The 26,810-nt window shown below is 48.0% G+C and overlaps 1 protein-coding gene and 1 non-coding gene across 2 annotated transcripts in view; both read left to right on the forward strand.

Annotated features, from left to right (window-relative positions):
- The window catches only part of PLXNA2 (plexin A2), a 205,191-nt gene that overhangs the window by 125,311 nt on the left and 53,070 nt on the right, over positions 1-26,810 (forward strand). Inside the window, exons 5-11 of the mRNA XM_019713816.2 lie at positions 5,277-5,377; positions 8,528-8,651; positions 10,397-10,550; positions 11,340-11,436; positions 14,494-14,608; positions 22,444-22,644; positions 24,389-24,485. Of these exons, the coding sequence (XP_019569375.2) occupies positions 5,277-5,377; positions 8,528-8,651; positions 10,397-10,550; positions 11,340-11,436; positions 14,494-14,608; positions 22,444-22,644; positions 24,389-24,485 (889 nt within the window). The remainder of the gene's footprint in view (positions 1-5,276; positions 5,378-8,527; positions 8,652-10,396; positions 10,551-11,339; positions 11,437-14,493; positions 14,609-22,443; positions 22,645-24,388; positions 24,486-26,810) is intronic.
- On the forward strand, positions 25,490-25,592 carry LOC141569410 (U6 spliceosomal RNA). Its single transcript, XR_012493022.1, has one exon. It is a non-coding gene; the product is annotated as a U6 spliceosomal RNA (small nuclear RNA).

The following is a 26,810-nucleotide window of genomic DNA, read 5'->3' on the forward strand; positions in this document are numbered from 1 at the left end:
GACTCACTCTGGATGCTCCAAACGCTACAGGTCTGCCGTGTTCTTCAAGAATGAAGCTGGTTCCCGCAGTTCCCTCAGGGACTTGTCCTCACAGCCGATGCTAATCCTCATTGTGTGTGTAGCAACCTCCCTGTGTTGCTACCCAATGTGCTGAAAAGGTGAGGGGGCACCTCAAACTCTGCACACCCCTATTGAGCCCTTCCCACATAGATCTCCAGCTCCTTTCACACAGGCCAAGGAAGGTACCAGAGACGCGGGGCCCCGGGGCCAAAGAAGCCAAGAACGCAGTATGAGTCACCTTAAATTGAGAGTATTTCTTAAGCAAATGACTTAATAGGACAGTTATATTCATTAGCGTCATAATTACAAGGCATAAGATCAAGCAGTGAAGCATGCGGAACATAAGGGTGGAGTCCAGTCGGAAGCAGCTCCATGATCCTTGGGAGAAGGCCGTGGAGGGGGCAGGAGGAGGGAGGGTGTCGGGGCGTCCTCTGACTGTGGATTTTGCCAACCCAGCCACCCTCTGATCCTAGCACTCAATGAAAGGGGTGGGGGAGCCTTAAGCATAATTAAAATGCAATTATAATAAACAAACACTAATTAAAGCATTACAGAGTGTCCCATTAACTCTGAGTCACCCCTGACAGAGTGCCACCTGACATGGTGGACACTCTCCAGGAGAAAGTTCCCTTCCCTTCTAGAGCTTCCAGAGAAAACTCTCATGCCCACCCCATGCCACCCAGCCCACCAGGTCCCAGAACAAGTGGCCGCCTGTCGCCTGAGATGCAGAGTGAAGTGCCCCCTGACTCTGGAAGCCTGAACTTGGTCCTTTAGGTCTTCTGTAGGCTCAATTGTGAGAACCAATTTCTCCCTGGGCATAAAGCAGTCTCCAGAGTACTCCTTCCCCGCCTGCCCTCACATCAGTCTAGTTCCTTCCATAGCCCTGTGGCAGAGTTTTATTCCATTTCTTCGTAGCCCCAGGGGCCTGACATTTAAAAAGACTTCTCCAAGGTGTGAGCTCATCTACATTGGTGGTTCTCAAACTTAAGTATCCATAAGAATCAGCTGGAGAGCTTGTGAGACCCAGTTCTGGACACATCCCCAGAGTGCCTGATCCAGTGGACGCTGGCTTCCCCTGTCTCATCAGCTCACAGATAATGCCAAGGGTGCCGGCTCAAGACCCATGCATTGAGAGCCATTGTTCTTTGAGAGACACAGGGCCATCTCTTTTTGGACAATACTCTTTTGGCCAAAGAGTGACAAGCTGGAGACCTAAGAGACTGTGTATGTTCCGGCTCCATGGTCTTCTCGGTCCTTCCCAAGTTAACCCAAACCTGCCCTTCCAGATTTCTACCCATCGCTCCTGGCCCTCATGCCAGGTTTTCTGAAGACACTCTGTTCTCCTGTGTTTGCTCATGTGGTTCCTTCCACCTGGAACTCATCTGTATAAGCATCATTCACCCTTCAAGACCCAGACACATGCCATGTCCCTCACAAAGGCTTCTTAGGACATCCAGCAAGAGCAGCACTGTCCCATAGAAGTTAAAGGCGAGCCGCAAATGTGAGCTTCGTGTGTGATAGTAACTTTTCCAGCAGCCATATTTTAAAAAGAAGAAACAGTTGAAATTAATAATGGATTTTATTTAACCCAATATTTGCTAAATTTTTATCTTTTTAGGGTGTCAGTAAAAAATTATTAATGTGATATTTTACATTCTTTGTTTTCCTGTACTAAATCTTCAAAACCCAGTGTGTAGTGTGTCCCTGTGGCACATCTCAGTTTGGACCGGCCACATTTCAGATGTTCACAGCAACCCAGGCTAGCGGCTATTGCATTGGACAGTGCAGACATGGAAGTATTGCTCTTTGCTCTGAATTCCTTCAGTGCTCTTTCAACACCTCTCTTAGAACCCACATCACTTTCTGGTTTTCATTGCGAATCTGTTTGCAACTTGAAGGTGATGGTCGTGTTTTAATGCTGCTGTTGTTTTTATTCCCCTGAAGTGCTTAGCGCTGGCCTGTATGTAGAACACGATCAATGAATATTGGCTGATGAATGATGAATGAATGTGGCGACACGTGAATATGGCAAAGACAGAGAGCGCATGGTAGCATCTGACTTTGAAGGTCTCCTCCCAGTCCCTGTGACATTTCTTTCCTCTGGTTTGTATATGGCTATTAGATCTTTGAGGAGAGAGTAATTCAAGTTTAAGAACTTCCCCCTCCCCAATAAGTTTCCTGTTTCACTTTGCTCTTCAACTCAGTGCATTTAAAAAAAAAAAAAAAAATTCCCACCAGGAGGGCCCAGGAAACAGGAAAAATAGTTGTGCTATTGGTTTCATGTTTGGAGAAGAACAGGGTTCTCACTATCTCTGTGGCACTTGGCGTGAAAGTGGGCTTTGTTGCTGGAGACACTGCTCCCATTCAGGGCCTCCTTGCCCAGCTGCTGAGAGCTGGGCTGTGTTTTGACAGACGGGCCGAATGCAATGCAGACAGTTGTTTTAATTTCCAGCCAGATGCAGACATCACTCACACAGAGCCCGAAACCCAAGAAAGGAAGACCAGGCACTGGGCTGCTGCTCTCAGACCTCAGAGGGTGGGATGGAGGGGGCCGGCGGAAACCAAGCGGGCGGCTGGGGTCACAGATACCCAGAAGGGCTGAGAATCCCAGGCCCGGAGATGCACCCGAGGAGAGTATCCGGCGAGCACCTGTCAGAAAGGTGCTTCTGGGAGGAATCACAGGCCATGAGTCAGGGGTCAAAGGTTTCTCTTTAAGGCAATGTGATATCTGTGGCTGGTGGTGATGGCTGGATGTTATCTTTTAACTGTACAAGTTATACAGGGGGAAAAAATCATAAACAGTCTCAGGGAGGAGTTAGGTAAACTGTGGGAAACAGAATCCTGAATGTGAGAATTGGAAGGACTAGTGCAGCCTTCCTCTGAGGGCAGAAATCCTTTCACAGCCTCCCAGATACATGTCATTTTGACTCTGCGTACACATCTCACTGATGGGAGTTCCTTCTGGAAGCGAGGTCGTTTGCCATATTGGATAACCTTGACTTACTTCTGTTGAGCTTTCCTGAAACTTGTCACCCAGGAGTTTTATTGCAGCCACACTGCTGCCCTTCAAACCCTGGAAAACAGCATGCCCACCTTGAGACTCCACTTCTTGGAGCTCAGTAAACATCCAGGTTCATCATCTGTACCTCAGATGCCGCGTATCGGTCCCACCCTATCATGACCTCCCTTCTGAGAATGATCTCTGGTTGAGCAACACGCTTCTTGGGGCAGGTTATAGACCTGAGCAGGTTATAGACCCCAGTGTGGGCTGGCCCCTCTGGATCCTGACACTATGTCTCTAATCTGCAGCCCATGAGCAAATGAGCCCCTCCAGCTATTCCATCATCCTGTCAAGTCACGTTGGACATAGAGTCAACTCAAACCCTTGGCTCTTTTACACATGAGCGATATCACACCAGCTTCCCCCATCCTCCGCTTAAAATATGAACTTTTAAAAACAAATTTAAAAGTTGTTTTTAAATTTATCCTTCCTGCATTTCATATTTTTATTACTAAGGGGAGGTTAGGGATATTTAAAGCTCATCATGTCACTTGCTTACAAAAAGGCCTTGAAATGCAGAATGTTAAGTGTTATGATGTGGTAAGAATGAGAGAGACACCCAACAGAGAAAACGAAGGCTCCTGGGGCTGGTACCTAAGACCTTTGGTCATCTGCCGTATTGGATAACCTTGACTTACTTCTGTTGAGCTTTCCTGAAACTTGTCACCCAGGAGTTTTATTGCAGCCACACTGCTGCCCTTCAAACACTTTGGTCATCGGGCTCCTGCTTACATCCCACCAGACTCATCTCTCACCCCACCCCACCCAGGTGCCCCCTACACTTGTTACACTGAACTTGTCCATGATTACTTTTGCGCACGATAATCTCTCAGCTTGAAATGCCCCTCTAGGCTGACTTTTCCCCTGACTCACCCCTACACCCTTCTTCCCGACAGGATGTACCTAGGCACCCTTCCTCTAAGTTACCAAGGGTCCCAGGCACAATGGAGAACAGTTCTGGGTTTGTAATTACCAACTCCCCCTGGACTATGGGCTCTGCGAGGGCCAGATCTATGTGCTGTTTGCTGCTGTTTCTCTTTTGCATACCACCAGAGCCTCCACACGGTGACAGCTGATAAACATTTGCTGCATGAGCAGTGTTAGACTCCATCCTGAGCCTCTCAGGAGGACGCTGTGAAGGCGTCTCCATCAGATCGTTTGTCCCCCTGCCAGAGGCAGAACACTATGCTGCTGGACCACAGGTTGCATTTTCACTTGAGCTCACACATCAGTAGGTGGGGGACCTCTATGCCCTAACAAATGAGAAGCCATTCCCAGCCCAGCAAATGTTTTTGCAGCCCAGCAGCCTCCTGCCCCAGCCAACTGACGGCTACTGAGGACATATCAAGTGGAAGCCTTCAATCTCCTGACCCCCTTGCCCGGCCTTAATGTCACACATACTGGGCAGGAAGGGATGAGTGATGTCCAAACAGGCCCAGCTCAAGCCCTGCAGGGCCCCACCTGGAAGCCAGGAGGAGTGGGCAGGAGCCACCCCCTCTGGGGGGCAGGAGCTGGATCTGCAAATTCCCACTTTCTCCAGCAAGACAGAATCAGAGAGACAGCTCTTCTCTGTGGATGTCCCCATTTAGTCAGACTTTTCAAAGGATGGGAGATTTACTAGAGAAACTGAATGTAGACATCAGAGAATGGGATAATTGGATCCAGGTGGTATGTTTGGTTGGCTGTAACGAGAGTGTGTCATATGATGAATATTATTTGATAGGAAAAGTTTCTCCTTCTCTCCCTCTTTAAATGTGTTCTGTGCAGGCAAGCTGTCTCAGCCCTAGCCCAGCTGAAAGCTCTTCAGAGACAAGTTGGTGGCACTCAATAGCCTTTTAACAGAGTTAACTAGTTTCAGCACTTGCCATGAGCAAACCCAGCTCTCATGAGGACTTTAGTTCAGGAGAATGACGCTGGAGGTTTTGCTTCCATGTCTGGGAAGGCAAGAATCCTTGACCTGCCACCTGAGAAGCACATTCTGCTTAGCTGTACCTGCCTGTGCCAGGCAAAAGATGAGAACCATGCGGCCACTGATTTACCCCGACTGTCACCTGTTTAGGGGTGGTGACAGGGCAAGTGTGGGTAGATGATAGATGAGACACATCGGCAAGGCATCACTACCTGATCTAACCATGCCCTTTGCTCTCTTTACCAGATTACCAGGGTCCCTGTGGAATCGTGTGAACAGTATACAACTTGTGGGGAGTGCCTGAGCTCGGGGGACCCTCACTGTGGCTGGTGTGCCCTGCACAACATGTAAGTTTGGGACCGTTCTGGAAAGGGGCCTGGAATGCAGAGGACCATGTACTTAGCTGGGAGTTCAGATGAGGGATGTGACAGCAGTTTGCAGAGAGAGAGGAATTTCCCTCTTCTGAGCAGTAACTCTAATCGTGGTTGGAGCAGTAAGAGCAGCAAGAGGGAAAGAGGCCATGGGTGGTCTTCCTTCCAAATGCAGTGCCTTTGCCTCTCTGTCTTTCATTCCACGTCCAAATTCTGCCCTCCCAGCTGCTCTCAAATCTTGTCAGTGTGGGGAAGGGTAGTGGTGTTGGAAGAACTCACGAGGGAAGCTGTAGAATTTCTAGGTTTCCCAGGAACCTTCTTGGTGCAGCCTGAACTCGCTGTCTCCTGCCGCGAGCGTGCAGATGGCAGTGCACTGGAGTCGGGAGCTCTGGACGCCAGTGAGCTGCTGTGCGACCCTGCCTGGTCCACTGACTACTCTGGGCCCTCATTTCTTCATCGCTCAATAGGGAAAATGCCTACCTTGCAGGTAAATTGTGAGGATTAAATGAAATAATAAATGTTCTGGAAATAAGGAAGCCCAGAATAGACTACACAAATCAAAATAATTACTCTAAACCCTGAACTCTTGGGAGGACCCTTCTGGTCTCATCATTTCATGATTCCAAGAAGTCTGCATTTCACTCCAACTGGCCACATAGTGCAATTCAGATACATCGCCTGCCATTGAATACCAGCTCAATACAAATACAAAATTACATTTAAACTTCCTAATTTGAGGAGCCCCAGAAGGACAAAAAAGGGTGAGCTGGCTTGGATTCTGTTCCCCAATGGAGTTGGAAACTCCATGGCTCAATGCCAGCCAGTAAAGCATCTCTATGAAATGTGCCGGGTTTAAGCTTGGGGTGGAGGCAGCGGAGGAGGGCCAGAGTTCAGGGGCCGCACAATAGCTCTTGGCTTCCAGCCTCTGCAGCAGGTGTTGGGAGGACTGTGGAGGGAGGGAGGGAAGCAGGCGCCTCACAGTTGCAAAATCTGGACTGGATTCGAGCGCACAAATACTGGGTTCCCTGCTTGGGTTTGGAGAAAAGAGACTCCTCAAAAAGTTTTGCAAAAAATGCTCTCATCAGAACCCAGAGTGAGCCACCATTTAGGTCAGACAAATGGTAAAGATGCTGATGACGCCTCTGTTGTGCCCCAGGAATGGCAAAAGTGGCTAAAATTGAGTTCCTTTCAATGAGGCGAACCCGTGGCCATTGGACTCTCTCCTCAAGGGATTTCTTCCTCCACAGAACCTGACAGCTGCCTTTAGCTCCTTGCAAAGTGTCCTGGGCTACCAGCCCTCTCACCGGGCAGTGGCCATGTCCAGCTGTGACACCCACCCCCTGCTCCTCCCGTCATGCCTGCCCAGGTTCCGTGGAGCTGGCATTTCTCCCATAGAGAACACACCAAAGTTATAGATGGGGGATTGTCATTTATTCAGCAGCAAGGACAGCCACGTTCCCCAACTTGTACTAGAGCCTACAAATTTATCCATGATGCCTGAATCTCCTGGTGGCCCCAGAGTACCCGTCACCCTCCAGGGTGAGGTCAGATGTGGGTAGCAGAATGACTGAGTCACAACGTCACACTCTCAGGTTTCCTCTGTCCTCTGGATTCCTTGCCTGTCATCACACACTACCTCCTACCTGCCAGGGCACACCTCTCCTTCCAGCAACTCTGCTTGCCAGAAGTATGTGGGGAACAAGCTTTTTCCTGTTTATACCCAGAGGTTTCTCCTCTTCTGGTCACTTTTGTCTTCACCAGCCCCTCCTGCAGTGCCCTCCCACCTGCCACCACCAGCCTCTTGGTGCGGGGAATGAGGTGATGGGCCCAGCTCCAGCTCCCAGGCCCGCACACGGGATCTTAATGGAGGCAGAGGGCTGAGGGAGATTACTAAAGAGGCTTAGGGTCCAGGGGGTTTGAAACCTTCCTGTCTCTTCTGTGTGCCTTGCTCTGGCAAGTGTGTTATTGTCTCCAAGGCTATTTATCTCTGTTAGGGCTGTTGCCATAAATAGTATGATAAAAAAGAGCCATTTCAGTGAGTCAATGAGATAAAGGCCCCAGTCAAGAGCTCACTTTAGAGCTATCTTAAGGATTCACTTAAACCTCCATAATTCTTTTCTTTGACAGCATTCATATTTAGATCCATTATGTGCCTGGAAAGGAAGGGGGGAGGCAGTGGGGGGAGCTCGGGTGGGAATCACTGCCTGAGTGTGGAATCTGGTGGTGTCCGGTGGCTGTTGGTTTGGGGAAGCACCAGCATGTTCCCGTGTGACATAAGTGGCAACGAGGCACACGTGCGTGTAGGTGCCACCATGCCCACCTGCCACTGTGAGCACAGGAGCCCTGGAGGCAGATGAAGATGTTGGGAGAAGCAGCCTCACAAGCTTTCTGACAGAGGCAGCCCTGGCTGCCACTCCTCGTCTGTCTCTGTCTCCAGGCATTATTTCACGCCACAAACATCTATTTAAAATACACCGTGTGACAGGTAGAATATCTCAGTGAATAAAGCATGGTCCCTGCCTTCAAAGAGCCATCAATCCAGCCATAAGATCACATACACACTCTCCCACACAGCTAAGACCCTGTCTGTATTTTTAAATATCCCTGAAGAATAATATTAATAATCATTAATATTATTATTATAAAGGCTAACAGGCCATTTTCTAAGCACTAATTCATTTACTCCTTACACCCTATGAGGTAAGTTGGGGAAACTGAGGCACAGGATGATTAAGTAATGTGCCCAAGGGGCCACAGCCAGTAGGCAATAGGTCTTGGTTAGAACCCAGGTAGCCTGGCTCCAAAGTTTATATTCTTAGCCTCTTGTGTGCATCTTCTCACATTCCCCAAACTTCCCTCCCTTGATCATGGAGCAGCCTGTAAAGATTCTATCGATAGCTATACATCTAAACCACATCTCTCATGTTGGGGTTAATCCCACTTTCTGTCTAACTGCACTAGAGACCATCTGGGAGGCACCCAACCCTGTGGGATGAAAGTCCTAAAGAGAAGACCAGCCACAGGCCTCAGAGCAGCAAAACCCTCTTACTTACCCCAAGGGGGACAATGGAGCCTAACAGAAGGGTCTCAGAGGCCTGACCGCTTGTGAATCTGTGTCTGTGGCAGGTGCTCCCGTAGGGACAGGTGCCAACGGGCCTGGGAACCTAATCGATTTGCTGCCAGCATCAGCCAATGCATGAGTCTCGAGGTGCACCCTAGCAGCATCTCAGTGTCTGAGCACAGCCGGCGGGTAAGTAACCTACCAGAGGGACGGTGGGGACACGGAGCCCACACATGTGTGGGTGGGTTCCTTTAACACTCAAAAAAGTATCTGTAAATGGATCGTGCTTTAAATGCTCCAAGGAAATTATATTTATAGAAAACCTATGGCAACTCCTATCGTAAATGGCAAAGTCATCCTCCGGACTCCTTGCAAATTCATTATCTATTGATCTGTTTGTAAACCTAGATTTTGCATTTAGTAACAAAGATCTATGACATAATGCATTCCAACAGCAAGCAATACATTCTTCGGTACATGCTATATTTACAATTCTCCACTGCTGCAGTCTCACAGAAAGCTGAGTTGCATGTGTGTGTGTGTGTGTGTGTGTGTGTGTGTGTAAGAGAGACTTAATTCACAGTCAGTGTGTGCTCAAAGAGAATATTAAAGGGAATAAAATAGTCCTCAACCACCTGTCGAAGTGCAACCCAAAATATTTCCTATCCTCAGGCCTTGCACAATTATTTCATTCTGAAGGTTTTATGAGCATTCACGAATGTTAATTAGTTAATGAACCTTCCAAAATTTCCATTCATTCATCCCCACAGGGAGGTTTTGGCTCCCGTGGAGCTGAGGGAACAAACAGCAGAGTTTGTACCTAAGTCTCTGGACCCCATGGAAACGAAATTGGGGCAGAGTTTCAGCAGCAAGCAAATGTATGGGAAGGTGGTGAGGTGACACCCACTGTGACCTCCAGGTGCTGGTAGGAAGACAAAAGGAGACCCACCTACATCATGGCTCCCAACTTGGGGGCCACAGGGCTATTGTCACCAGCGAACCCTTATGGGTACTCCCACTGCCAGAGGGATCCAGTCACATTCCTTACCTATTGTTTCAAATACCACTTAGATGTTATATTGTGGTAATTGAGTACAAACTCATTTCCAAGTGCACTGAATTCAGAGTGGCATCTTGCCATTAAATAATTTCTCAATCAACAGATTTTTTTGACAGTCTGGGATATTTTTACCATACAAAGGAGGATGTTCAAATTTGAAAAGGCTGGACGCTGCTGGCCTAGATCGTTGGAACCTTTTATAGGTAACAGCTGACATCATCTGTGCCATTGGTGTCCACTTTCCTGCTTTCTGTCATCCCCCAAGTGCCTTGTGAAAAGACTGCCCTCCTTTAGGGGAGCTGTCAGCAAGCAGAGAGACCAGGAGGGACAGAGAAACAAATTCTAGCAAATCCACCACCTTTCATAAGCAGGCCCTAAGGACAGCCAGGGCGAGGAACTAGCTGTCTTCCACCAAGCTGGTGAACTCCTGCGGAGCCTACAAGCCAGTGATACTTGCTCTCCCATGAGCCAAGGCTAAGGCTTATTGTAAAGAACTCAGCTCATGACTTGCTTTCAAGTTTGTGTGGTTTCATGTCAAAGTGATCTGGGTGTGAGATGGATTTTAGTACCTTTCCCCCTAGTGTCCTCCCTTTCCACCCCCCCAGTGCTTTCTGATGCTGGACAAGACTGAAAAATGAATTCATAATAATATTAATAAAGACCACTGACCCTGCACAGCCTGGCAGAGCTACTGTAATTGTTCAGTATCAAAGCCAGAAGATCACCTACCCCAACATCCTTCTTTATAAACGAGATCAGGGGAGATTAATTAGCCAGAGGCAATGGCAGGGCCAGGCCCAGGTCCCCGAGCCCCGAGGGCTCTCTCCCTGTGGCATCAGCCCTGTGCTCCTGAGCCTCTTTGCTCCTCCCACAGCTCAGCCTGGTTGTGAGTGACGCTCCAGATCTGTCTGTGGGCATCGCCTGTGCCTTTGGGAACCTGACAGAGGTGGAGGGACAGGTGTCCGGGAGCCAGGTCATCTGCATCTCACCCGGGCCCAAGGATGTCCCTGTCATCCCTCTGGATCAAGGTAAGAGTTGTCTGCCATGAGAGTCATGTGCTAGGGGCTGCCCTACCAGGGGGACCACGAGTAGAGGACGGGGGACAGGGGGTGGGCAGGAGTGAGAAGTACCAGCACAGCAGTTGCCTGACCAAGTCTCTTTATGCCCAACACCTGTTGGGCATATAAAACTCATTTGAGTTTGAAAACAAACTGTCATATCCCAAAGCAAAATTCAGAAAGAAGGAAATCCTTTACTCCTGTTTGGGTTAAGGGTACACAGTATGTAAAGAGTGTTTGTCATGCAGGGTGGCAGGCAGGGTCTCCTGTCCCGCTCCACACATAGTAACACAGGACATGGTGAGGCCAAAAAGGAACATCCACGGAGCCATAGACAGGGGAGTCATACCACTATATTCTCACTGGCGGCTGGGTTGGAGGCACAGGAAGCAGGCTCCACATGGTGCGCAATTCACCGTCTGCTTCTCTGCCAACCAACCAACCAACCCCCTAGCATAGCCACTGCAGTTGTATTAGTGGCTAATGGCTAACCAGTAACAGCTGATGGCCAACCAGCCACTGTGGACGGCCGTCCAATTATAGCTGATGGCCATCTACTACCCGAGCCAGCACCGTTCCTCGTGAGACCAAGAGCCTGGAAACTGCTGTCTGGGATTCTGTCTTGGGAAATGATTCAGACAGGTTCCACCCACCGTGTGTGCCCCAAGAGCCCTGCAGTGGCTGAATGACTTACCCTCAGAATCTCCACTGGGCCCCCAGGTTTTCACTACCCTCTCCTTTTTTCTCCTTTTTTTCCAGACTGGTTTGGGCTAGAACTGCAGCTGAGATCCAAGGAGACAGGGAAGATATTTGTCAGCACCGAATTCAAGTTCTACAACTGCAGCGCCCACCAACTGTAAGTCCTTGTCAGAAAGAGTCTTGCCCTGGGGCTGGATATGGGCATGGGTTTCCTCTAACATCAAATCATGTCCTATTCACCTCACAGTCTGCCTCCGGGGCCTGGCACATTATCTGGAACAGAGTGAGCTCTCCATAAACGTTACTTTTCAGTTCTATTCAGTTACATTAAACTGAATGGCAATCACGCTCCACAGCCTCTGATCTCATTCAGTCTCCTCTGCCTGCGGCCCCAACACACGCTACCCCCAACTCTTAAGCTAAGACAGTAAAAAGAGGGTTTGAAGTAAAGACAAAGGTCATGGCCCAGGAACCATAAGAAAAGCTCTCCTTTTTTTACCAATTGGTGGTGGCTCTGAACAGAGAGATTGACAGTGAATAGAGGTTAGACGTGTCATCCATGACCAAATTAAGAGGGACTCAGATATAAGAGTCAGCTATACACACAGTTACCCGCAGAGGAGGGACGGGGGTGGGGCCATAGCCTCACTCAGCTCTCAGGAAGAAGACCTGCACTGGGAGGGAGAGGGGAAGCTTTAAACTCCACCGTGGTCCAAACCCAGCCTTCAACTTTTTAGAAAGGAAGGGAAAACCAGACCAAACCACCAGCCTCCAGGAGGGTTTGAGTACACCCCAGTTGACCTAACCAGCCATATCCAGCAGCAAAATGCCTACCAATGGGTGCCCACAAGTCTGTGAGATCTGAGAGCTGTGCAGGAAGCTGGGAGCTTTTCCTTAGTAAAAATCAGAGAAAGGAGTGGAGAGGATAGACCCATATTTAGTTTCTGCTGATCGTCTCTGGAAGAAAAACTGAGACTTCTTCCATGCAATCTAACATTGGCCACGGGACCAATGACCTTGGACTTTCAGCAAGGAGAGAGATCAAACAGCTTTATACCAGAGGAATATTCTATGGACCTATCCTTCCCATTGCCTGGCACAGGGATAGCCTGAGGTCTGCAGAACGGGCAGAACTCCAAGGCATCAAGTCTTGGGCACAATGGCTCAGCTTCCACGTGGGCAGTCTGTTTGCAGCTAACCCCGAAGTGAATCTTTAGACCTTAAAATATACAAATGAGCCAGTCCTCCTTAGTTTCCCCTTCTCTGATCTTGATTTTCATGGTTAGAATCATCTGCTGGAATTCTGGGGCCTCCGTGGTAGTTAAGGAAGGAGACGTGGGTGAGCCCCATTGGGACAAATCAACAGAAATGCTGAGAAAGACAGGACAAGTTGTAAAAATGGCCTGGGGTAGGAGCCAGAGCAGGGCAGTAAGTGGCTGAAGTCAAAGCAGACAAAATTGCCCACTAACCGCTGCATTCCAATCCCAGCTAGCCCTGTTTTGGGAAATGCAAGCATCTTGGAAAAAGAACTTCCCAACCTCCTCCTGAAACTCGAACACAGTGGTGACGGAATCCATCGTTTGTGAGAGAATCCTCATCTCCATGGCAGTACAGTGTGATGGCACCACTTTCAACCATGAACTGCTTTGGCAATAGAGATGCTGTCACGGGCAGCAGCTTTTAGCAAAAAAAAAAAAAGCAGATCTCCTTGACAGCACAGATTTTATCATTTTATCGCCAAACACTATCTTACCATTTTGTACGCCTGGCATTCACAGTAAAAAGTCACAGAATCAAGTTCAATCTTCTCCTTTTAATGTAGTAAACTGAGGCCCGGAGAGGATAAGTGCTGCAATGAAGGTCACAAAATTTGCCAGTGGAAGAACTAGGTTTAGAACCCCATCTCATCATCCTTGTTCCATTCTCATTACTTACTTGCTGAATCATAAGATGTTAACAAGAATCGGTCATCTGAACTAAGCCAGAAATGAAATAACTTTGGGCATATCCAGAAGGAGATAAAAATGATTGGCAGAGAGGAGATGAAGTGTAAATGTACTAATGCACCCAACACATGGTGGCATGATAGCCAATGACCCCCTGGATGGAGCCCCACCCACCCAAATGTAATGTGAGTGCCCACCAGGTGGCGCCACATTGCAGACCAGGCTGTGTCCCTTCCCTGTTGTCTAGTGAAAGACTAGACTAGGGGAGCTAGCAAGAAGCAGGAAGCCCAACCTCATCTACAAAATCCATTTCCATTGTAATGGACTGATCACACACAGAGAGCCAAAATAATACACACAGCCTCCAGGTGAAACAGGAGGAAGGGAAATGCTCCTCTGGCAAGAAACTCAGGAGCCACACACGTAGCCTATTGCTACCTACCGTATGCCTGGCTACTTGGAGAATGGAACAGTTACCATTTAACAGTTTACCCCCGAAAGCCCAGTAACACAGGTGATATGAACCAATTGTTAACACTCAAATGTGATTTAAAAGCTTAAAATAACAGGTAACTTAAGCACTTGCAAATAATACATTTAGCATTGTATTTTTCAAAACCATTTTCCTATACATTATCTCATTGGATGCTAAACTGTCCTGTGGAGTAGACAGGAAAGTTTGATTACAAACAGATGAAGAAATTTCCAATTCAGAAGGTGACGTGACTTACTCAGGGTTACCCCCGTGGCAGTGGCAGAGGCAAGACTGGCATCAGATCTGCCCAATTTCTACCCCTGTGCTCTTTCGGCTATTCTGTCTTATAAGTGGCGGTATGCTGATAAATGTTTAACCACCAGCAACCATGAAAAAAAAAAAAAACCCTCATGCAGCACTTGCCAATTTCTATGGTGTAAATACTCCCTCCGTGACCGATTTCAAGCTATCAACATGATGTCAAGCCACTTGCAAAATTCTTGAAGATATACATAATTGTCTCTCATGAGCTGACACAGGCTGGCTCCAACACACCAGTGCTTTGAGGTTACATTAGTTCCATTCTGCACTTTTTTTTTTCAATTCTCTTGTCCTGTGAATATCTTTGAGGGAGAATCCACAACTCTCAGTGCTGGGGGATGCACCTGCAATCTACCCTCCTGAGAGTGAGACCAGGATAACAGATTTCCATCGGGACACTTGGGGTACCTGGCACCTTTGTCTTCCCTCTCTGCTCCCTTCTCTTTGCCTCTTACTGTCTCCGTCCTTGCAGGTGCCTGTCTTGTGTCAACAGCGCCTTCCGCTGCCATTGGTGCAAGTACCGCAACCTCTGCACTCATGACCCCACCACCTGCTCCTTCCAGGAGGGCCGGATCAATATTTCAGAGGTAAGCAGGGCTCACCTTGGTATGGGATCAACATTCCCAGTGAATCTGAGTGGCCCTCCCTTTCCAGGCGGTCAGTCCAATGGCTTGGCCGTCTCCTGGCCCATCTTCGTCTCCTTCCATGTTAGAAAGCCCTGTTATTATAAAGCTCAGAAAGTGCCAGGAAATACCCCAGAGGCAGAGAAGTGTTCTCATCTACTAGACTCCTAAGACTCTGCATTCAAAAGCTTGAGGGGAACTGAGGGTCGAGACTGAAAGCTTAGAGAAAACACGTCTAACCAAACAGACTCCATGGTCCAGAGGAGGATAGTGAATGGCGTTTGTTCTTTGAGTCCAAGCCCTTTGCTTGGCTGCAGACATGCTCTAGTTCAATAGAATATTCACTCTCAATCATTCTTCTGCGTAACCTCTCTTCCAAATGTAAAATTCAATGATTGTTTGATGTATGACTGGGTAGGTGGCCTTATTGGAAGAGAGAGAAATTTAGCTGGTGAAAAGAACCAGACCATTTTATTATATAGTCAATGTTTCATCCCTAAGGCCTGACCCACCTTTGTTGGCAACGCAATGAAAACACAAACTGCTTATCTTTCCAATGAATATTCCATCCAATGATTATTGATCGACACTGACTTTCTTACATATTCACAGCATGTCTTAGGACAAGGAACCCTGCTTGGTCAGTGTCCTTTTCTTGTGTCTAATGTTTCTCACACCCCAGGGTGGTTGGTTGGTTGGTTGGGATTGAACAACAATAGGAACCTCATGTAATGTATTCATACAAATGCACATGTGTGTATACACACATCCCTTCTTAATTCTACCTTTTAGAAAATCCACAAATAAGTGACAGAGTAGCATTTGTAGCCTTTCTCTGCACAGCTCCCTCTTGTACTAGACCACCAGCTTTTTAAGGGCAAAAGGCTCTATGTTATCTTTAAAGCCTCAGTACCTTCTTCAGTGGATCCTTGTAGAATGCATGCGTGAAAGAGTGGACAAATCAATGACCACTTTACCCAAAAGACATTGACAGGAAAGGGTTCCTTGGATTTACTTGTCTAAGAGTTTGAGAAATAGAGTCTCCTGTGTCTGCTAATCTTAATAGAAGTCCTGCTTGCTTCCATGGATAAACATAAGAAAGTGGGCCTTGGTGTACAAATATTAAATCATCACGATGTACACTTTAAATAGCTTACAATTTTATTTGTCAATTATATCTCAATAAAGCTATTTTAAAAAAAATGTAGGCCTTCAAAGGTTTCCCAAACATACACTCATGGCCCTGAACTCTTCTTAGTTTCTAAAGCAATATGTGTTATATTCAGCCAGAAAAATGGAATTCGCTTGTCTTGGAAGAGAGAAACAGAGATGGTGCCGACAGGTTGCATTTAAGGCAGACACATCCGTAGGTACCTCAGCACGATGGAACCAGTTATCTAGTGCCCTGCAAACCTTTGAGAAAAGGGTTTTCTTCCAGCCAGTTGCTATGCTTTGACATAGCCGACCAGAAAGCAGCACACTGGCCTTAGTGGACCCTGGAAAATCATCCCAGTCCCAGGATTCCGCAAGAGTATGAAACTTCTTTCAGGCTTATCTTCTCACTCATAGGAAAGGGCCCAAGAGCTGAGGGCGTGGGGTGGGGATGGTTAACCCCTCTTGGGAGTTAATGGAAGAATGACAACGGGAGGCAAGGAGGGCCAGAAAGAGCAGGAGCCACAGGAAGAACTGCTCAGAGTAAAGGCCAGACAGGGAAGGACCAAGATAAACAGTCTCAGAGACTGACCTTCACATTGGCCACTACTAAACTTCTAAGTTACTTAATAAAATAAATCGAAATGGACCACAAACACAGAGAGAGGGTGAAGTGCAGATCTGGACGAGAAAGAGCAGCTGCAGCATTTTCTCCCAGGGGCCCCCACCTCAGGCAAGAGAAACCCAAAGCCAGGCCTGAAAGCGCCTGCAGCTGGAGCGAGGGCCGGGGGAGGAGTGGCGCAGAGCAAGACAAATAAACTGCCTGGTGTGGAGGCCAGGAGGGCTGAGCCCCACAAGCTAATTGGAAACATGCCTGCCTCCCTCATGTCCTTTAGAAGTAAGTCACTGGAACACAGTTCCCGCTCAGCCACCAGGGTGAAATGCAGGCATTCCAGAGAGCTGGGCCTGAAAGATGTTATGCACCCCCCCACCCCATTCCACCCCCTAACCCCCTTCTGCAGCAGCTCAGGATTGAATTAATAAGGGAAGAGTCCTGGGGGTAAACCTGAGGCTTCCCATCACCTTTCAGCTTTTCTTTCTCTCCTTAATATCTTTCTCTGGGGTAGGAGAGGTGGTTTTGTCTCCCGTCACCTCCCACCTTCCAGGAGTGGGAATGGGGCAGACGGCCACTCTCTTTATGTAATAAGCACGGGCTCAGGCACATCTCTGGGTGGGATTGGCTCTCTGGAAGGTGGTGAGGGAAGCCCAGACCCCATCAGATCCTGATTTTTCCCCAGGGAAGGAAAGGGGGTGTAGGCTCCCAGTGAGGTTGCTAGGGCCATTCTCTCACCTTCCTCCGAATACTGCGTTAGCTCTCGGCCACTCACATATCCCTTCCCAGCACATAGCTCCCAAGCCCTGCTTTCTGTCCAGAGTTCTGCCTTTGGGGAGTCCCATTCCTGAAAATGTGGGGAACCACAAAGGTGCACGTGTCCAGTTTAGGTGAAGTTCCCCTGACTCTATTAGGTGTCCTACCTGATGGCTTCAGGTTCTTCTGGGGACTAGAAATCCTTTAGGTGTTTTTTTGTGGTTCCTAGAATATCATTTACTCTTTCAGTAAGAACCCCCCCCCACCCTGGAATCAAAATTTTATGTCTCTCTACTTCCTAGAAACAACATATAACTGATTAGCTCCATGGATTTACATAGCAACATTAATAATATGTCACACATTTTTAATTCTCTACACATGTGACAGGAGTTCTCAGAGTGTACGTGGGGGTGGGGGACCAGCAGCAGCAGCATCACATGGGAACTTGTTCGAAATTCAAATTCTTGGGCCCCATCCCAGGTTAACCTGAAGATTGAGAACCGCTGACATACAGCATCTCATTTGATTCTCGCAACAGACCTGCAGTTTCACATAATTCACATTTGACACATACAGTAACAAAGATGCTAAAAATTTAGTTTTTTTTTGCTCAAGGCTAAAGAGATCTCAGGTATCCAAAAAAAGCTGAGTGCCATATGCTTTCTACAGAAAATCAGGGCCAGGTAGCTTGTTTGTCTGCGTAGCCATAGCCGCCCTTGAGAACCTGGCGTCGAGCTGGCCGTGGTCTGTTGATGATGAGAGTTCAGGGTATGGAGGGACCAGCACAAATCCATCTCCACGGAGGGAGAGCCTGCCCATGGCAGATGATACAGTGGCACTTCCAGATACAGAGACAACCCACTTCCATCCAGAGGGCTGGGGGACCAATGTCATGCTTAGGCCCGACAGCAAAGAACCACTGTGCTAGAGTGAATGCAATTCAAAAATAAGAACACTAGTGAACGTTTATTGAGTGCTCGTTTATATGCAACATTTTCAGATATATGTAAAAATCGCATTTAATGTACTCTATGAAATGGACCCTGTTATAGATGAATAAACTGAGATTTAGGTGTACACAGATGAGAAATATGCAGTAATCATATTAACATTGTTAATCCCATTTATTACCATTTACAACATACTTTCATATTCCTTTTTCAAGAAATCTAGTGTTATCAGATTTTATTGGCCCCATTTTCTAGATGAGGAAACTGGATTTCAGTTGAACTGTCTCTTGAGTTCTTTTAAGGTCATGAACTAAATTTTTCCACGGCTCAGCGCACAGCAGATTTCTGATGGGGCCCCCAAAATCTCTGCCTCCCTGGGCTGGATCAAACTGTGACATGGTGTTAGCAAGCAGTGTGCAGGGAAGTATGTCTGCCTTTCAGCTTTAAAAGCTCGTCTCCCTCCTTGGCTAAACCAGGCCTAGTGAGATGTAGATACATAAATATGTTCTTTATGCCCTGTCCCAGGGGAAAGATAGAACCAAATAAATCCGATTAGCTTCCCAGGATGCTGGCTGCTCTCTCTCTTTGAAGTCCAGTGGGTGAAGATAATGCCAATTTCCCATGGGAGAAGTCGCTTCCGAGGGCTGAAGGGTCCCCAGCACTGAAAGCTGGTAATGCACAGCTAAACAGGGTGGGCGAGGCAGCCCTAAGACTTTAGGGTCCTGCCCTCCTGATGGCTGTGTCTCCTCCTTTCAGCCTCCCTCCCCCCACCCCCTGGGATATTCCCAAATAGAACATCTGTTCATCTTGATGGAAAGTCAGATGGCTGCTGTGGAGGTGATGCTGCTGCCAGTTGGCCTAGAGACAGAGAGAAGAATAAGGTGACCTAGAGGGACCGTTCAGAGCACTGAGGGGTCAGCAGTAACGATGGGTACTTTAGCAATGTGAGCAACAGTACTTGTGTTCTGCAGAAGAAGCGTAGCATGGTTATTTGCTCTCATGTTCTGAGGACAGGAACTGTGTGTGTGCGCGTACACACATGTGTATGCCTTTGTGTGTGTGTGTGTGTGTGTGTGTGTGTGTGTGTGTGTGTTCACACGCACTCACTGAAGCAACCAGGTTGAAAGTGGCTTCACTGTAGCTGATGAAACCTGTCACCTTCCTCAGGCCCCAGAGGTATTGAAGTTCCAACAACTTGGCAGTTTTCTGGGCTGCCTGCTGTGCTGTGCCTACCACAGCTCTCACCACTGCATTTCCACCCAAGATCTATTGCTTCCTTCTTGCTGTATCCACCAGAACCATCTCACAGTCCAAAGGGTCTATGTCTTCCCTATTTCCAAGAAAAAGAGTGTGGACCTGGGCACCAACTACTTCTTTCTTTTGTGCCAGAAACTAGAAGGATGAATCTTACTCTCTCTGGTCTGAGAGAAAAAGCCAAGGGCACAAGCAAAGCATAAGACATCCTTGTCTACTGGGGCAAAATTGGAGCATAGACAGGCATATGGGAAACCACCAACCATTGTCTTTAAATTTAGTCCAAAAAGGTCTGAAACAGCAGACTATGGGAAATTTTTGTAAAATTTTAGAATCTCTTAGAAAAAAAAATAGACCCCTAAGAGTCCTCGTGAAGTCTCTTCTTATGATTCTTCAACATCCAGGCTGAACCAGACTTAGTCCAAAGAGAGGAGAGTGTGCACACGTGTGTATATAATATCACATATAAATATACATAATAAAATGTGTGTGTGTCTCTGTGTGTGTGTGTTTCTGTGTGTGTCAAAGGATTCTTCAGTCCTGTTGAGTAACCCAAGACATACTTCCAAAAGCACATCTTTAAGACTACTGAAATTTGAATTTGTTCTCTGGGCTCATTAGAGATGAAAAACAACTGGTCATCATTTATAATGTGTCAACTGGTTCTGAATCTGAAAATCTAGTCTCTCTCTCTCTCTCTCTCTCCTCACACACACACACACACACACACACACACACACACACACACACACAATCTCATTATACCTCAGCCATATTTCTAGTCTAAATTAAAATTCTAATTTATTAGATGCTATGGAGACTTTTTTTAGCCACTAACAGGAATTAGTATGTCTCCTTGTACATGAGATGCCTGGTGGTGGGTTTTTTTTTCTTCTTATCTATAAATATATTAAAGACTCTGTCAAGAGTATCTATGGAGAATGAAAGAAAATGTGAGCTAAAGAGAAAGTTTATGAGTTGGCGACCAGAGTAATTGGCTTCTGAACAGGGACACATCTGTTGTGGGGTTGCCTTATGATCCTGTCTCTTGTGGAAAGCTTGCCTGCCTGGTATCTTCAAATGGAGTTGTCCTGCAGGCGAGGGACAGCATCAGTGTCCCTGGAGGTTCATTCAGGTCCCCCTAGATAGCTTTCTATTTGAAGTTTTCCCTGGATTTCACTTTTCATAAATCCTTAGATTCCTTAATAGATATGGGCACACCAATTTGGTGATCATGTGACTCCAGAAACAATGACCATTTCCAACCCCAGCTTTGGGAATCAAACTCGTTCTCAAGTCTCTTGCCCAGAAGGCAGAGCTTTCCCCTCCTATGTAAAGCATCTAGAGAGTTGGATCTAGAAAGAAAGTTAGAGGTCTTTTTGTCTATTGCTTTATTTTCTTATTTTCCATCTACCCTCCCATAAGCAATCACCAGGTGTCCACTATATGCCAGGAACTGGGATAATGACTGGGGACAGAGAGGTGAATATGGTGCGGCCTGATCCTCGAGGCTCACAGACCAGCGAGGAAGACAAGCCAACAAGAAGCTGCAATTCTGAGGGTTAAATGTGATCACGGGAGAATGTCCATAACCACCCTGAGGGCCAGAGCAGGTCAAGGCTCAGAGACAGCTTCCCAAAGGAGATGCTGCGTTTGTAGATGAATGAAGAAGTAATCAGCTAAAGAGGGGCCTAGGTTGGGGCCAGGAGGAAGACGGAGAGTGTGTAGGAGTGAGTGTTGCCAGTAGAGAGGAAAGCGTCTTCTAAGGACCGGAGGTGGGTGAGTAAGGGTGGCCCCTCAGAACCAATCTTAAGCTCAGTGTGGCTGGACCTTGCTGCACAAGAACCATAGGGTAAGAGGTAGGCAGGGGCAAGCAAGGTTGTGAAGGGCTTGCACCCAAGGCCCAGAGAAAAGAAGTGACTGCCTAAGCCCACACTGAGGCAGAGGCCCAGTTCTACCGGTTTCCTTCGAAGGCTGTCCATTGCTCAACATTGCCTGTGTTTCTTAAGGCTTCTTACCAGGAATCACCTCCAGCATTAGGTGAGGGACAATTTATTGTTGGAGGCAGCACCTCACCTTGCAGGAAGTTGAACAATCCTGCCCCCTCCTTCCCTCCCAGGAATGCCAGTAGCACCCTCTGCAGGGAAACAACAGCAACCCCACACACTCCCAAATGCTCCCTCTGAGAACCACCACACAAGGGGGATGGGGGGAAGAGGCATCTTGCAGAATTTCCCTAGTTGATCCCTGGAGACAGGAAATAATTGCATTTGGAGGTGGCTGCCCTGTCCTCTCTTCCTTAGGGAGGAAGAAAACAGGCAGGGGATTGGAGCTGTGGGGAGGTGGTAATTTGACCTCCGACAGAGAAGCGACATTTAGGAATAGAACTGAGAATAGAACTGAGGAAAATCAATCTCTCTCTCTCTCTCTCTCTCTCTCTCTCTCTCTCTTCTCTCTCTCTTTCTCCTTTCCACCGCCCCTCCCCACCAACACTTTCCTTTTTCAGTTTTGTTTTCCAAAGCACATGGCATTCATGCAGGGCCTGGTAATGAAATGAGATAAAAAGCCAGAGCAAGTGTTTGCAGCATTGCTGGGAGGGATGGATCCACCTCCTGGAAAGGCCGCTCAGTGGGAACTGGGAGCTGAAGCAGCTGATAACAGAAGCCTCAGGGCAGGGACAGTGTGAGGGGGAAGAGGGGCTGGAGCTGGGGAACAGATGAATGAAACTGGGAGGAGGGGATTCCAGGCTGGGGCCAGGGACACACGGAGCCCCCTTTATCCTGTGTCTCAGGAGATAAAATCCACAACCTGCCACAACCGCGTCTGAAAATTAATTCCTAAATTGTAACACGCACACCAGATCCAGGACAACTTGTGGGTTGGGGACGACAGTATCAAAGGCTGTGGTGCTAAGAGATAGATTTCATTTTCCCTGCTGACTCCACGTGCCCCTTAAATCAGGTACATCCTTCTCCTGGGCAGGCCGCCTGGGTACCGGAGGGTCTGGGCTGGCTCAAGTGACCTGGAAGGTATGAGCCAGGACAGATGGAGCCTCTCTGCTTGCTCCCCAGGACTGTCCACAGCTGGTGCCCACGGAGGAGATCCTGATACCTGTTGGGGAGGTAAAGCCAATCACCCTTAAGGCTCGAAACCTGCCCCAGCCTCAGTCTGGCCAGCGAGGCTATGAGTGCGTCCTCAGCATCCAGGGGGCCATCCACCGAGTCCCCGCCCTGCGCTTCAACAGCTCCAGTGTCCAGTGCCAGAACAGTTCGGTAAGAGGACTCGGGCTTGGGCCCTACCAGGTGCAGGGCTTTCTCTCACACCCCTGCCAAGGCATGCCCAGGCTTCTGGAACCTTCCAAGTCCCCAGGCTGACCTCACATGCCCAGGGACAGAGGAGCGGGCATGCACTCCAGGTCGCTTAGCCAGGGCAGAGCAGATTGATGGTATCAGAGGAGACGGAGTGCTGTGAGGACCCCAATAGCATAAGTTGAGAGTGTTGTGCCCTTGCTGAGTTTAAAGAGCATCTCTTGGCCTTCAGTGAAACTTCAGCCAAAGCCAATCAACTCCACTGCACACCCTTTCCCCGTTCAGGGAGTGAATAAACTGGAAGTTGCCACACAGGAGGAAAGCTGCAGGAAAGACGAGCAGGAAGCAGAGTGGCATGAGAGGAGGTGGGTGGGGAGGAAGTGGAAGCAGTGAATTTCAAGAGCAGCAAGGGTTCAACCAATTCCGAATGCCAGACAGAAAACATGAGGTGTTTAATTATAATACTAGCCCAGAGAAGATCTATTTATCTGCCAACTCCCTGTCTCTGACTGTGGGGGGTCAGCTGGAGATGGGGGTGACGTGACAAAGGTGTTGAGGGAAGCTAATTCGCCTGGGAGAGATAAAGAGAATCTGGGCCTCTTATCAGGGAGCTGTCAGATTGCCGGGTCACAGGCGCGTGATAGAATTTGTAATCGGTGGAGGGCCGCCAATCTCTAGGGGAAGGTGGGATGAGAAAGAAATGGAAAACAACAAAGGGAGGAAGGCAGCTGGAAGGGCTAGGGGCAAGAGGGCTGACAGGGACATGCCCTGAGAGCTAAGTGGCCAGGGCTGGGGTAGTCCCCATAGATGGGATTCCCAGAGCTCCCCTTCACAGAGGCACAGGGCCTGCGCCACCGAGAAGGGCTATTTCTGAGGTGTGTGAAGGGCTTAAAAGTCCTCCATGGGATCAGCATGGGAGAGAGTCGACTCTGGCCACAGCTGAGGCCTTTCATGGTAGGGCCAATCCGATCTGTGCCCAGAAAGCTCTGGGCACTTTCCCTAGTGAACTCTTGACCGAAGTAAAGCTCACATGCAGAAAGAAAGGACCACCACAGGGCCTGGCCAACCGTTTGTCATTCACATGCTTTGCTCAAGGCTCTGTGGGGCAGTACATAGACCTTCTGGAGAGACTCGACTTGTACATGAAAAGGTGCAGAGCAGCTCCTAGGAAATGCCAGGTTAAACATAGAAATTGGCGACACCAGGTGCCAAGGGCTGGCAGGGATGTCAGAGAAGACCTGTGGAAGGTAAGTCTGAGCTGCACTAGAAAGATAAAGATAGGTTTAAGGGCAGAGGCTGTAGGGAAAGGGAGGCATTCCTTCCAGATGTGAATTAACAGAGGCACAGAGCGGGGTTTGGGTGGGTGTTTGGAGACAGGTGGATTCAGAGATTTCCGTAAGAGAGCAGTGGAGGGGAAGGTTGGAGAAGAAATTTGGATATGGAAGGCACTGAATGCCAAGCAAAGCGGCTTGGCCTGGGTCCTGTGGACATTAGTGACTGGGAGTCAGGGGCAGGGGGGTCACAGGGATATTTGAGCAGCACGTGGGGTTCCTCTGCTTCTTCCTCTGCTGCTTTCTTAGCCCAGGGGGAAGCAGAGTCCCTGGTTGCTTTCCTGCTATAGTCTGGCTCCTCTGAGATGCCAGTAGCATCCCTAACCCACTGTGGGAGAGCGCCTCCTGAGGCCTGTGCCTCTGCCCTCTCCCTGCAGTACCAGTACGATGGAATGGACATCAGTAACCTGGCAGTGGACTTCGCCGTGGTCTGGAATGGCAATTTCATCATTGACAACCCTCAGGACCTCAAAGGTAAGCTGCTACTTTCCGGTAATTTTGATTTGTTCGTGACCCTGGGAAAGACTGGGGCTGGAGGGATCAGAGCCCACTGGCCGCTGTGCCATGAATAATACACTCTCTCTGTCAGCGGAACTCTTCAGAGGATCCAAAAGCAACGTTCGGAGCCATCAAAGGAGTCCTGTTGGGAACCCTGTTTTATTACAACCAGAGCATCCGCTGGCAGCTGCCGGCTCATCGCGTTTTCTTAGGCTCCCAGAGACTTTGAAGTGTCTGTGGAACCTGACCTAGGAGAGCAGCAGGCAGGAAGGTCCTGCCAGTTTCCCTGGAAATGAAGATATTGTTTCCAGTCAGATTCTGGTTCCCTGTCCTTGGCCTGGCCTTTGCACAAAGAATGTTTTCAAGGCAGCTCCCCTGGTCCTGAGGTGGGGGGGAGGGACCAGTATGTGGACTCAAGTGCACAGCTGCTGCCAGGAAGTTCAGGAAGGAGCTGAGCTGACACTGGGGATGCTCCTTGGGGGCCACGCTCATTCATCATCCTACAAAACATGTGCAGCTCCTACAAGCGAGGTAGGCACTACCCTTGACACAGCAACATTCCACCCTGCTCTCAAGAATGACAAAAGTACCTCCAATCTGATGAGTACTCACCGTGGGTAGGTGCTCACTACTGTTTGCCCGAAAATAAGACCTAACCAGACCATCAGCTGTAATGTGTCTTTTGGAGCAAAAGTTAATACAAGACCGGGTCTTATATTATATTATACCCAGTATTATATTATATTATATTATATTATATTATATTATATTAATATATTTTTTATATATATTTTTGTTCCAAAAGACACATTAGAGCTGATTGTCCGGCTAGGTCTTATTTTTGGGGAAACACTGTAAGTTATTTACTTAAGGTTATCTTCCTTAATCATCACAACAACCCTGATAGATATGTATTAACATGATTCTCATTTTATAGATAAGGAAACTGAGACCCAAAGAGGTTAAGTAACAGACCAAGAGTGCTTACTTCAGCAGGACCTATACCAAAATTGACATGATACAGAGTTAGCATGGCCCCTGCCCAAAGGTGATACACAAATTCTTGAAGTGTTTCATATTTTTAAGACATATACTGCATGGTATCACGTATATGTGGAATCTTTAAAAAAAAAAAGTCAACCTCATAGAAACAGAAAGTAGAAAAGGGCTGGGGGTGAGGAAAATAAACAAAGGTTGGTACAGACTTTAAGCTATAAGATCAATGAAGTCTGAGGATCTAATATAAAACATGGGGACTATAGTTGATAACACGGTATGTTACCATTGAAATTTGCTAAAAGACTAGAACGTAAATGTTCTCAGTATATATGTATACAGATATGATGTGTATATTAATAACTGGATGGGAGGAGTCTTCATTATGTGTCCATATATCAAATCATCATGATGTTCACTTTAAACATCGTACAATTTATCTGTCAATTATACCTCAGTGAAGCTGAAAAGAAGAAAAAGAAAGAACTGGACCAAGAGTCAGATAGTAAGAGCCAGTATCTGAACCAAGACAATCTAATTCAGCGTTCACATGCTTAACCATGTCACTGTCCTCTCAGTGACTCAGCCCACCATGGGATGTGAAGTCTCCTCCCTCCAGATCCCTGTCACCCCCACCACGAGCCCATGTCTCACCACAGTTCAACTACCTAGGGGTCCCACAAGTCTCTCCCTCAGCCTGAAGGTCACCCCGAGGGCAGAGACATGGAGACCAAGGCTACAGTAGGGCCTGAAAGTGCTTCACCATATCTATGGGGCTGCAGCTCACTGTCCCAGACGCAGCCATGGAAATCCATGCTGCTTAGGCTGGAAGAAAGAAACTGAACCAGGGAGATTTTTTTTTTTCTTCCTTCTCCTCATACCCAGGCCAAGTTTTCTCAGCGCTAAGAGATAGACATTTCCCCTGCTGAGAATCTGGGCTTAGTTCCCAGAGGTTGCCTTTGCACCTGGAGCTTAGGGAAAAATGGCCACATCCAAGCTGTCGCATCAGAACCCTCCCCTGTGGCACTCTTCAAAGTCCCTGGGTAGCGCCATCTTCACATTCGTCACCCTCCCAGAGCCGAGTGTTCCTGGAGCCTGCTCACTGTGTTGGGTGGAGAAGGCCACCGTGTTTAAGAACTCCGGATCTTGAACCTAACAAACCAGGGTACAAATTCTGCCTCTATCACTTAGAGTTATATGAAGTCAGAGTAATTACTGTTCTTCTCTATATCCCAGTTTCCTCATCTGTGAAAGGGGCGAAAGGATGCCCCCCTCTTGGGGCCATCATGAGGCTCAAATGATGTG

This window comes from Rhinolophus sinicus, linkage group LG17, assembly GCF_036562045.2.
Source record: "Rhinolophus sinicus isolate RSC01 linkage group LG17, ASM3656204v1, whole genome shotgun sequence".
Taxonomy (NCBI): Eukaryota; Metazoa; Chordata; class Mammalia; order Chiroptera; family Rhinolophidae; genus Rhinolophus; species Rhinolophus sinicus.